The following is a 13,427-nucleotide window of genomic DNA, read 5'->3' as shown; positions in this document are numbered from 1 at the left end:
AAATCATTTTTCATAAATCAGACATCGAATTTAGTCAACTTGTCATCAAATTTAATATACGAATCTATTCTTTGTTTCATATCCTACGTATTCAGTGTTACCATTTTTCCCCTTAGGAATATTATTTTCTTATACTGTAAAATTCGAAAAATTTTCACTGACAAATACTATTTGTTTGAGTATTGCAATTTTTCCAATTACAGATTTTGTTTCAAACGTTTCCTTTCTTATCAATGTTTTCAAGAATTAACAAAATAAGCAGTCTGTTTTCTGATTTGTTGAATTTTATTCATTAAACTGGATTAATCTGATTCAATGATGATATCTCTGTTGTTTTTATAGCAATTTTTATATTAGATTCTGGTTCTATTAATATAGCGTGTTAATTTTTGTTTACTTAGATTACTTATCTCGTAATCTCCAAGCCTCTTAATCTAAAAATCAGAAAGTAATTGCTCATTTGTTTTTTTAATAATCGCATCGATAATATTTCATCATACTATATATACCACAAACATAAATTTTTGTTTCTAACCATTATATAATGCATTGCATTTCGAGAAAAATTATTTTTAAAAAGTAAAAAGATTATATTATATATCTAATTTATAATATATATCTATAATCTTTATCTAATTTTTAAATTAAAAACGATAAAAACAAAAACGATAGTTATTTTGTATGCAATATAATATTAATATAATCGAAAATCAGAACGTTTTGTAACTTTTACGAAGTCAAGCCATTTCATTCAAAATTTGTTATTTTTATGAATATTTTTATATGAATATAAATCAATTATTGAATCTACAGAATTCAAATAATATAGATAACAAATTTAAAAGACAATTTTAAAACAATATAAATTAAAATACAAAAAATTCGATATACAAAAATATTTTTTGAAATTAATTTTTCAAATTATAAATAATTTAATTTTTAATGAAGCGAAACGGGTATATTAATAGATATTATAGGTTTTAGTAATTAATGCGATTTAAAAATTAAAACAAATATATTTTTCTCTCATTTATTATAAATTTCTTGATACATTAAAAGGATAATTTAATTTATTCCATATTTAATTCGAACTCCTTTGCTGAAAAAACTTTATTACTGAACAAAAGTCTATATAGAAATCAATGACTAAAATAATTTTTAAACTGTTTGCAATTTAAAAAATCTCAAATTCAGATTTTAATAATTTAAGCATTGTAATATCGAAAGCAATTTTTATTCGCTATTAGAAATGAGTAACAAAAAGAAACTTTATTATATCATTATATTTCTTTCGTTCTACTATTTGTACCCGAACATTTTAATCCAAATAACAGTCCTCGTATTTCAAGGCCATAGCTTATCTCTTGAAACAAGAGCCGCATTCGCGATGAGTTAGTAGTTTTTTGGTAAGACGAGGATCGAAAGATTTCTTTAAAATCACGTATCTTGAAGTTTTCCCATGAAATCTCTTGGACTTTGAATCGACGCCTGATATTCCGGTCACTTTTTCAGCGGACAAATCGCACGCAGAAACTGATGCTACTGGCGTACAAGAGATTGCGACAGCACTCACGTCGCGCTTCACTTAAAACGAGTACACACAGGTTGTAATAAAACCAGCAAATGCGGCTATCTAGCCCATAGTAGCACTGTCGTCTGGAAGTGGATATGGATATGGACAGTGTGTCCTTGTACGTCAACATGTATATATTGTGTGTAAGAGCAATTGAATGCGGAAGAAACCTGACTTTGAATAATGTCGTAGATGATATCTTCTTTTATAATGGGAAAAAATAGAAAAGATTTACTATTGCATAGAATTTCATACATTTCAATTTCTATACATATGCATCCATAATAATGTATGCATAAACATGCATAAACACTTATCTTTTATGAATATATCATGGTGCCAAACGATTAATACAACGACTATAAAACTATTTCTTATGATTTGTAATAGCTACAGTAATATTCCTTGAAATATTTCAATCTCAATACGCATCAAACTTGAATCATCTATTGCTAGTATTTATTCATAGAGAATTTGAATATTTCATGAATCCTTCGAATACGTAGAACATGAAAATAAGACAATCTTTAGGTTAAATTATAATAATCAAAGTTACAACAGTAGCAATATTATTATATAATAAAAATTATTATTATTATTATTACTAATATATATTATATATATAAATAAGTAAAACTAGAAATGATATAAAATTATTGTATATAAATATTTATTTATGAAATTTGCAAATATTAATAATAGTAGAATTTGATGTGTCAAAAAAAAAAAAAATTTAGAATTGAATTCATTTGAATTTATTGGATAATAATTATGTAATATAATAATAATATAAAAATTAATTATTTTAGAGAAATATAAATATATAATAAATATTTCTTATAATGATTAATAAATAGTATTTTAAAATAATATATGCAATTATGAATGTACATTACAAATTTTAAAACTGTTACATTAATATTATAATGAACATAAGATTTATTATTTTAAACCAAATAGATAATTGTATGTAAATGCATATGAATAATTCATACGTACTTTCAGTTGCTATTAATAATTCTTATATACCGCTAAAGTTTAGTATAACGCGTTTCATTCGCAAGTGAAGTACTGATTACGAGTGAGTATGATGGCTTATATAACGTTATATTATTAAAGTTAGATACATAAATAGAATATTATTAAAAGAATAGATTAAGTTATTTCTTTTACTATATCTAATTGCTTACTAATGATGATGAAACAATTCTAGAAAATCAGGAAGAATTTAAATTGGGATTATAAAAATTTTATTAATAAGTTCAAAACTGATTACTTTTTTGTATCGACACAAGGATTTCAATACTTTTATCATTTCCTTAGAATCATACATTATATTTGAAACATTCTGTATAATTATAGTGAGTTTAAAAAAAGTACTTATTGTTGTTACCTTTTTTTCATAATAATTTTATACAAATAATTAATATACAAATATAAATTATTATATATATTATTATTTATATATATATGTTATATATATTATATATAATATATTATTTGTAAAAATGTAAGATTAAGAAGATTAAGATATAAGATATAATAAAGATTAAGAATTTTTAATAATGCGTAACAAAAAATAATATATATAGGATGACATTTAAAAATATTATTATGTAAATATCTCTGTTATTTTTGAAAAAAAAATTTCAGGATACAGTTGCATTATTTTAAGAGGGAAATCTGATAATGATAGAAAAAATTGATGATAGATAAAAAGAATTTTGATTTCAAAATCTTTTTTGTAAAATTTCAAGATTACTGGTGATTTTTTTTAGTCGAACAATTACTTTTTCTATCTCCTTATGGAGCATAATAAATAAAATTCAACGATTTTGATAATTATTTCTGTTTATTCTTGTTTTTGATTATTATATATTTAATCAAAAGAAGATTTACATTAAATATTTTTGTTGTTATCGAACTATCACTGGCTCATAGATTTCTACTGAAATATATATATATATATATATATTTATACATATATATATATATATATATATGTTATTGAAAGTAATTAATCTGCATTAACTAAGCATTTATAATGTAAATTAATGGAATTGTAAAATAGCTTGTCCGTTATGGGATTTGTGTGTTATCTGCATTATATCCTGTATAATATTTTATACTATTTTTATTTGAATAATTTTTCGTTTTTATTAAAATTAGAGTGAAAAAACAAGAGTTGTGCGAGTATTTTTTTGATCTATTGTAACTTGAATCTCCTGATACGAAAATAACAAGCATTTTACATGATTATAATGACTTCATTTTAGTTTTTGAAAAATAAAAGAAGATATATTATCATATTGTCCAGAAGTATTCGAAAAAAATTTTCAATGAACTTCTAAAGAGAAATAACGAACTTAAATAGCAAAAAATGTTTTACATAATTGACATTTCTAGATTATGCATTAAAGATGAACTTATATTATATTCGAAATTAAATTTAAATAAAATTTCTATAATCCTAATATAAAATTTAATTCATATAAACCTAGATAGATAGATGAACAAACAGTTTATATAATAAATTATATAATAAATTATTATTAGTCTATCATTAATGTTTACTAATTTCTCTCATTAATTGCAATTTTTTCTTCAAATAAATAAATAGATTTGTCATACATATAAATCATATTGGATTGAACATAATACATTGGCTTTATTGTGTATAACAGAGTACATAATTGACGCTCAATTTTAATTTAAATAATAGAAGCTCGGTTAAAATTGACAAGGATTGACAATAATTTCGTTTGAAAACGAGATTACATAATACAATTCAGGTAAATAAATAAATTGTGATTTTACAACAATTTTAGCATCTCATAATTAGAATATATATATATTTGATTTAAAGAAAAGAATTTTTCCCAAAAATTAGCCTGAAAATTTAGAAAATTTAATGACTTAATTTGTTTCGTAGCAGGTTCTTTGTAAAAAATAATAATCCTCGAAACGTAGCAATTTAATTCGATTTAATTTAATTTAATATCTCTTCAAATAAAAAATTTAATTAATCCAATTAATAAAGAATTATGGAACGCTGGGCCCACAAATGCGCGATTGTGACTGGTGCAGCATCAGACATAGGAAAAGAAATCACAATCGCTCTTCTGAAGAATAAAATAAATGTACTCGCATTGGACGTGAATGCAGAAAAATTATCATTGTTGAATCGCGAATGGGTACAACAAGAAGATTGCAATAAATTATGTATAATGCGTTGCAATATAAGCAATGAGAAGGATCTAGAAAGGGGTTTCTCATTTGTGGAAACTGAATGGAATTCTGGCGTGGATATTATGGTAAACAGTGCTGAAGTTATAGAACTTTCACGCATCATTGGTAAGATAATTCACAATAACTGTAATGAAAGAAAGAAGAAGCAACATTTTTTAATATTTATTCGAAATGCACAACCAATAATTTTTATTTGATTATTTTTTATAACTATTTAGCACATTCATATTAAAATATGAAAAAACTTAATTTCAAATATGCGGTAAAAGTAAGCAGTGAATAGTCGATGATCATATAATAATCGCAGTTCGTAATTTAATTAATTTTCAAAATATTCTTCTTTTTATTATTGTTATTTTTTTTTTTTTATAAAATATCGCATTCCGTTTTGTTGTATTGCGATTAATAATCTATTCTACACGTTAAATTGCAAGTTTAATTTGAATTTATTTCGATTGAATGGAAAATTTGTCTCTAGAGTTATAATGATTATAGTCTGGATTATCGTAAATTCATAGTTTTCAAAATATTAATAAAAAAAATTATTGTATCTACTATATGAAACTTTGCTTATACATATGCATCCGTGACGACATATTACGCCACTTATCTACTATTTCCATATATATATATAACATTGTGATAACTGACAATCAAAACTATAAATTTACGGCAATTTGGATCGCAATTATTGTAATTAAAACATTTCAAGTTTTTACTTATTGACATATGAAATCTCACCCAATTTGTTATCTTAATAATTAAAGTAACTATGAATTTAATGATTAATCATTGTTATTATTTCTTTATATATATATATTCAATAATTATTAAGACTGATATGATTTCTGCGCATTTCAATAATGCATAACTATTTTACTATGCATATTTTACTATTTAACTATGCATAATTATTTTTAACAACTTGTATTTCTATCAAGTAATAATTATTAATAATAATAATTAGTAATACAATGAAAATACTGCGCTTTGAAAAAAGAATTTTAAAGTATAATTCCATATAAAAACTGTTGTGTTTATAAATAAGATGAAACTTAAGTTACTTAATTACTTAAATTTTGACAAAATAAATAATACTTAGAAAAAAAAAAAAAAGAAAAGGAGAAAGATAAATATTTCTTTGAATTTCGTTTCAAAACTTCAGATTCGGCTTTCGTGATTCTAAAAATTAAGTCTCGATCCATCTCTGTCCTTTATTCAAAATATCACCAACCTCTTTTTTCACTCATCGTGCACGAACGATAAAGAGCATAAGAGTTACTTATACTGGAAAAAGAGTGGGGAGGGGAAGCTCGTTACTTTTATGCGCTGTGTACAGTTGGTCTATAAGGGACGAGACGGGTCGAGAGTATTACGTTTGGAACCTCGTTCGCCTGCTCGTTGGCGCATTTTAAAAAATTCCATAAATTACACTTGCAGAGAGCGACAGGGCGGCATTCGAAAAGCTGTTAAATATTAATGTCCTCGCGACCGCCATGTGCATCAACCGGGCGGTGCGCTCAATGCGCCAACGAAACGTCGAAGGGCATATTTTCAATATCAACAGGTATTGTTGCTCGCGAGCCACGTCTTGTTCGTCCATCGTTCATCCCCTTGCATTCGAACCCCTTCGCGCTCACGTTTTATTTCGTTTGTCTCTTGCAAATTTCGCCGAGTTTACTTTCATGCTTTCATGCATTTACTCGTTAGTACGAAATGTTTTTTTTTTTTTTGAAAAAAATTCTTTTTTGGATAATATTAAAAATGATTTTCAATTTTAATTTTGAAATTATTAGAACAATACATTTCGAAACTTTTATTAAAACTCTAAGTTGCAATATTATTATAATTTTTGAAACTTTTACGATTTTAACATTATTGCTAACTAAAATAAATATTAATAATTATAATATTGTTTATCTATTTTGGTTATTATTTTGCATTTCGTATATTTTTGAATATTCCAATTTTCTTTAAATGTCTTTATGTATACTAGTCAATTCATACGATACCTTATTCATATATTGAGTTATTATAATTAAAATAATATAACAATACAACGCAATAAATAATTTAAAGAGAAATAATTTCATTTTCGATTTAAGAATTTCTTTAAGAATTCAACGAAATTTCTTAGAATGTTTCATACGCAAAATCACGATCCTCTTCGAGCGTGAACAAAGAACGTGTCAACATTTGTGACGGTCAAGTGTTTCCAGCTATCATTTCGTTAGCGAACTCGCTAAGCTTTATGGAAGCATTCCGTTGAACACGGGCGAAAAATGTATGTCAGAGGGGGGAAAAAAAGACGCTCGCTAGAGGACCGTATTGTTTGAGAAAACGTTCGGAAATTTCCCTTGTCTCTTTTCCAACAAACTAAAAAAGAAGAAAAATAAAAACAAAAAGTGGGTAAAAAAAAAAAAAAATACGAAAGAGGATTGACGCTTTTAAGACCGAAACAAACGTTCTGGCTGTTTGCGCTCGAAGTCGATTTGAATAAAATGCCATCGAAATGGGCGGCCTGTTGAAGAAATTTTTTGTTTCGCACGGTAGCGTACTGGGACGTAAAATTCCTTCTACGGCCTTTTCGGAAATCGATGGTTGTAATGGTTGGAACCTGTACCCGACTTGCAAACATGCCACTGTTGCATTAACGCAGTCAGTGAGACAAGAATTGATAGACGTTAAAGCGCCGATTCGAATCACCGTAAGTTCGCGTGGACTCCATCAGTTGTAAAGGCTTTGGTCAATTTTTCGAAACATTAAAATACATTATTTCGAAAATTTCTTTCGATAAATGAACGACGAAACGATGATCGTATTTGAATGTAGGATCAAATGAAATAATTTTTCGATGAGTTTACTAAGGCTTTTTATTTTTGGGAAAAAAGTCTCCCTCGTCGAAATCTTAATGATTTCTTCGTTTTTGTTTTTGCAGGGTATCAATTCAGGTTTAGTTGAAACGGATATATTCAAACACTCGCCCCATGTAACGGAAATTATAAAAAATATGCCGATTCTAAAACCGGAAGATATCTCAAGTGCTGTGATCTATGCCCTCAGTATGCGACCCGAAGTGCAAGTAAGTATAGCTAGCAACCTGTCAAGTTTCGAATAAGCTGAATTGATTGCTAGAGCTTATTGAATGCAAATTGTTATTCAGATGAGGTAAGAGGAAATCGTGCAATACCGATGGATTTTATAATACGTCAAATTCTTTTTCTTGCATCTTGGCATAGATAAAAATTTTAAATTTCGTCCAATGCTGATCAATCATTCGATTAATAAATTTTTTAATTTAAACGATTATAGTGATATTAAAAAGACAGTTTAGTCGTTAAAATCGAAAATTATCTTATTTAAAATTATGTTCGGTTTTCCATATATCATTTTGTTTCACAGAATTTCACAGATTTTTTTACGGATAGATAAATAATTTAATTTAATTTTAATTATCGGGTTTAATGTGTAGATAAAAAAAAATTATTTCGTAATGATTAAAAGAAATTTTGATAGTTAGAGTTTTTTTATCATTTTGAACAAATTAAAAACAGCTTATAAAGTATAGAATAAATGTGTTATATTTATTTGTTGTTTGAAGAAAATTCTTAATATCTAAGGAAGAAAATGAGAACAAGTTTTGGTCGGTGCATTCCTCTTATAATTAGTTGATCGAATTAGAGTTAAAATAGAGGATTTTTCGTGATTATTAAATACAATTGGCAAATAGGATCGAGCAATCAATTCTACGCAAAGAATGTAACATGATATAATAAATTCGTTATATGAAATTCTAGATTTCCGAGATAACTATTCAACACAGGGACGAAGCTTAATATTTTCAAATTACATTTATAATTTTAACTTACATTCTGTTCAAATTAACCCATATAAAATTCTAGTTTACATAAAAACTTGGTAATACATGCAATATCATAATTTATACAATTAATTATGATATTAAAGATAATATATGTGTATCTGTACCAATAAAATTTAACTAATCTTATTTTCCAAAGTTCTTTTTTTTCAAAAGTTTTTATCTTTTTATTTTTAATTTGCATCCTAGCGAAAACAACAAGAAACAGTTTTTATTACTTGCTGTTACAGCAAAATATTTCAAAATATGTCTAATATTTTATCTACGATATAACAATTGATTTCTCGTGGAAGAATAATATAAAAAATAAAGAATTTTTTCATTCGACACTCTTCGACATTTTTCTTTTGTGTTAATGTTTGTGTAATCAAATTTAAAAAATATTTAAACTAAGTCGATTTATTAGATACGAACTAAGAGCTAATGAATCGATAGGAGATAATTCTATACGTACGAAAAACAAGCAAATACAATTTCTCTTATCGACAATTGTTATTCAACGACTAAATAAATTTATACCAAACAATTTCAATTTAAAAGATAAATTATTATTCTATGATTTTCTTTTTTCCTCTTTTTTCTTTTTTTTTTTATAAATTTTAATCGCGACAATTACGCTCCCTAAGATACCGATTAATTTTAAAAGAAAGAAGCATGAAACATCACCGTGAAGAAAAATTTCTCGTTATCGCGAATGACAGCTTGACCTATTCGTCAATCAAGATCTATTTACAATTCGCGCGAAACGATCGAGGCTGGGTGTAACCGTTTCATTTCGAAGCCAGAAGCAGATTACGCGCTATTGATTACAAACTGTGAATTGGCGATACGCAGCCGCGCCATAATTACAAGGCCCGTGGCTCCTTAGGATTCAATGATTGATGCTATTATTGGCCTACGTGATCGGACTCGGTATTAATTCGTGAGCAACAGTTGCCTAACTACAAGTCTTCCCCCTTAACCAATGATCGGAGGGGGAGACCATCTCTAATTAGCCGTAATTATCGTCGAAAGGGGGGGGGGGACGTTCCAAAGCGCGCAACGGGCCCCCACTCCGCCATTAAATATTCCGCATACGCGGGCAAAAGCATATTTCTTGCGTTGATTAATGCGCAGGCCCAATATAATTTACGTAATGCGTTCGCTAATAGACCGCGGCTCGCGATTTCGTTAAATACACGGGGGTGCATTTCGAAATTTCGATCGCAATTTATCGCGGAGGACGTCAAACGTCCATGCATTAATTGACCGATTCACTGGCGAGGCCGGTGAAAATTCAATTTCCGCGGGCGGGAGCAGGACGGAGGCTAATAGTTCGCCGTTAGTTTTCTTCCCTATTTTTTTTTTTCCTTTTTTTTTTTTTTTTTTTTTTGCGAATCGCGAATGTTTTCGAAAGGAAGTCAAACGGGAGTTTCGTAACGTTGTTGAAAATTTAATTTATTGCGTTAACGTGTTCACTGTTGGTTGGTAGATCGATAGTTGATAGTGATCGATGCAGAAGTTTGGATTATATCTATTTCGTTTTATATGTGTAATGTTTTTTTTTTTTACGTGTATTTGATTCGTTTGTTTGTTTAGGTAGATATCGATATGCAAATTAAATCCTACGATTTTATTTTTATGGAAATTATGTGAATGAAATGTTTAATTCATCAAGAGTAGTTAATTAAGCGGTTTCCTTGGCTGGACAGTTAATATTCTTGTTTACTGAAATTTTTATGTAAGACGAAACTCATTATTTGTATTTACGTAATTAAAGTTGTTTTAATAAAGGTAAATAATTGCTTACAAGGAACAGGGTTAATTATATATCATTCGATTCTTAATATGAAAATATGGCCATCCAGTGTAAATGAAAGTTTCTCAATGCCATGATGTAGTAACAGTATTAGTAATACCGATAAAATCTGTAATATATGTTTAACTTTTTCAGATAATTAATTAATATTTACGAAATTTTAAAATTTATAACTTAGAGAAATATTCCTTTATCCTATGAGGATTTTTAGAATTTTCGAGGTCAGACAAGAAAGTGTATTTTTTTTTTTTAGGTTTTGACGAAATTTCAATTCAGTTTTCTCGATAAACTTTTTAGGATTTTCTGTAAAAATATTAAATATACCATTCACAGATAATCAAACCAAAAGTTTACATAATATAAAAAATAAAAATGCAAAATTATTTTAATTGGAAAAATATATAAATAATTCGAATCGAGTTGTTAATTATTGCTACTTGATAATAAAAAAAAAAAAAAAAAGAACAAAGTTTCAACAACAGAAGTCGTAACGCTCGATGAGCTTGGACGTCAATGTACATTTGCTCGACGATGGGATGCACGCAAACTTCCGACAGCCAAGGCAAAAACTCACATTGTGCACAGCTTTACCGTCACCCGAGGTATCTCGGTGCACGAGACAGTTAAGGTGTCAAACAACTTCCAACGAGGTTCGAGTAGTTTAGGATTTTCGTGCACACGATGCTCCCAACTTGTATACGCTATACTTTTCACGGTTAATAACTTTCCACCTTTTTAGCTGTTTAGTAATCTGTCATAATAAAAATGCGATTTACGAAAAAGTTTTTTACACGCGTTCAGTGAATTTTTTTGCACGGGACATTTAGTTACGAACCTTTCGCGTTACGAAAGTGAGAAAGTTTAAAAAATTCTGTATTTGACATGAAGTGTCTCTGAAAAAAAGAAAAAAAAAAAAATCGATGTTTTTCACTTTTTCTTTCCCTTGTCCTCGTGTTATATATTTTGAAACTTCAATAAAGATTTATTTTAACTGTACATATTGATTTTATAAATAATTCAAAATGCAATTCAAATGCAAATATGAAATCGATGTTATATACGTGTTTGTATGTTATAATAAAAGCAATTGGAAATCGATTTTTGATAATTATTTATTCTCCCAGAGAAATAGAGAAATACTCTTTCTTCAATTTAGATTCAATTTTCTTTAACACAATTTTGTAATTATTATAAAAGAATTTCTTACATCGCAAATAAAATACGATAAACATTACGATAAAAATTCAAGAATCATTGTGTTATGAAGCTTTCTAATTAAATTACTAAATTTTTTCAACACTTTCAAACACTTTATAAACAGAATTGAGAATCAAAGCGAATCCATTATATCGCGACTTGATTAAACTGTGCTATTCCCACAAGATGCAAAAAATTTCACGATCGATACGCGATATGGAAATTTTTCGCGGCCTTGCGAAATTCCTGTTAAATTTTATAGACCTCCTGTGATTCTTTCGCCGTTACATCAACGATATTTCCAATCATCGATCTTTTTTATTATTATTAAAAAAAAAAAGAAAAAAAAAAAAAAAAAAAAGGAATCAACGAACGATTTTTATTTTTCCAATGCCGGAGATCGTTGTATCCCGCCATTCCAGCCGAAATTCGATAGAAAATTTTATTGGATTCAAATTAGTCGGTACAAAATCAATTACGTAATATACGTCGATTATACTCGTATTACAGTGAATGTAATAATTGTAAGAATTTTATTTTTCTAACAATATACGAACGTATCGTATACTTGCACGTATCTCGTATATCTTGTATAGTATAACGCTATTTATACAATTCTGCCATCTTGAAAGTATAGGTAACGACGGTAAATGTTGACGAGAGAGGATATCAAATTCTACGTGCTTTGATAATATGGTTGTCTGCAAACAATGCTAAGTGCAAAACTACAGATAAAAGAACTGAGAAAAGTGAGGACTTGAGACTTTTTTAAGTTCTATGCAGGTTTACCAAAAATATATTTTCGTTGATTAAAAGTGGATTTCATCTTTAAAACAATTTTTCTCTGTAAATGTAATGCAGTTTGGCTTTAATTAAATAAAAAGTGATTGTTAATTTGTGTACATGTATACGTGCATTAGCATGCAATTTATCAATTATCATGATGGCCGGCATTCAAAATATAACGCGTGAGGTAATTGCTCACTTAGTATCTATTTATAGAGCTTGTGCATCCAACGAAATATTTCAAACGCATATAAAATCTATGAGGAAGTAACTTTTTGAATAATTTATTCGTTATACATTTTTGATGCTTTGACGTTGCACATGAAATGTATTTATAAAAGCAATAAACAAAATAATGGTTTCATACTAATGCAATATATATATAACATATATATGAATTTTTTACAAAAATATTTTAAAAAATTAAAATTAAACGACGGTTACACATATAGGGAAAAAATTTGTTTCAAGCATCGATTTCTACAATAATAGAATCAAAAATCATCGAAATCGAAGGTGATACTTTAATTTTTCTAAATATAATATCGTTTCGAAAACGAGCAACAGTCGTCTGGTTCAACATAACACACACATCATTGTCTTTACTTTTTTGTTCAAAGTCGCAAAATGAGAGAAAACGAATAAGAAATCCACGAAAGCCAGAATTCTTTAATAATAAAATAGACGACATTCTATTTTTTTTTTTTCCAAAGAATGACGTCGTTGTTCGAGCCTCTCGTTCGTTTCTCCTATCTTTTTTACTTTTCTTATCTGAAAACAAATCTGAATAATGCATTCAATAATCCATATAAAAACAATTACCTTATTTCGAATGATACTGTATCAATACAGTTATATAATTACGGAAAATAAAACTCAGTAAAGAAAACTCTCATTCTAGAATTAGTGCATCCAATCTCATACAATTCTACGTGTGCCATTAT

General features: G+C 27.6%; 1 protein-coding gene across 3 annotated transcripts; it reads left to right on the top strand.

Annotated features, from left to right (window-relative positions):
* The first annotated feature begins 1,512 nt into the window (after positions 1-1,512).
* Positions 1,513-8,831, top strand: LOC100867690 (farnesol dehydrogenase). Of its 3 annotated transcripts, none has more exons than XM_086912715.1 (7): positions 1,513-2,654; positions 4,194-4,365; positions 4,614-4,927; positions 6,263-6,389; positions 7,376-7,529; positions 7,761-7,904; positions 8,620-8,831. In XM_086912715.1, exons 3-7 carry the CDS (start codon positions 4,618-4,620, stop codon positions 8,656-8,658), a joined length of 774 nt encoding a protein of 257 aa, XP_086768841.1. In that variant the 5' UTR covers positions 1,513-2,654; positions 4,194-4,365; positions 4,614-4,617; the 3' UTR covers positions 8,659-8,831. The 3 variants fall into 3 exon arrangements, with proteins under 3 accessions (XP_086768841.1, XP_086768842.1, XP_086768843.1); XM_086912716.1 differs by having other exon boundaries at positions 2,614-2,654; positions 4,296-4,365; XM_086912717.1 differs by lacking the exon at positions 4,194-4,365 and having other exon boundaries at positions 2,614-2,654.
* Positions 8,832-13,427: the final 4,596 nt, after the last annotated feature.

This window comes from Apis florea, unplaced genomic scaffold (assembly GCF_048593485.1).
Source record: "Apis florea isolate Af1SG1 unplaced genomic scaffold, ASM4859348v1 contig_3493_pilon, whole genome shotgun sequence".
NCBI classification, from domain to species: domain Eukaryota; kingdom Metazoa; phylum Arthropoda; class Insecta; order Hymenoptera; family Apidae; genus Apis; species Apis florea.
The sequence above is the reverse complement of the archived record's forward strand: the minus strand, read 5'-3'. Positions and strand labels throughout refer to the sequence as shown.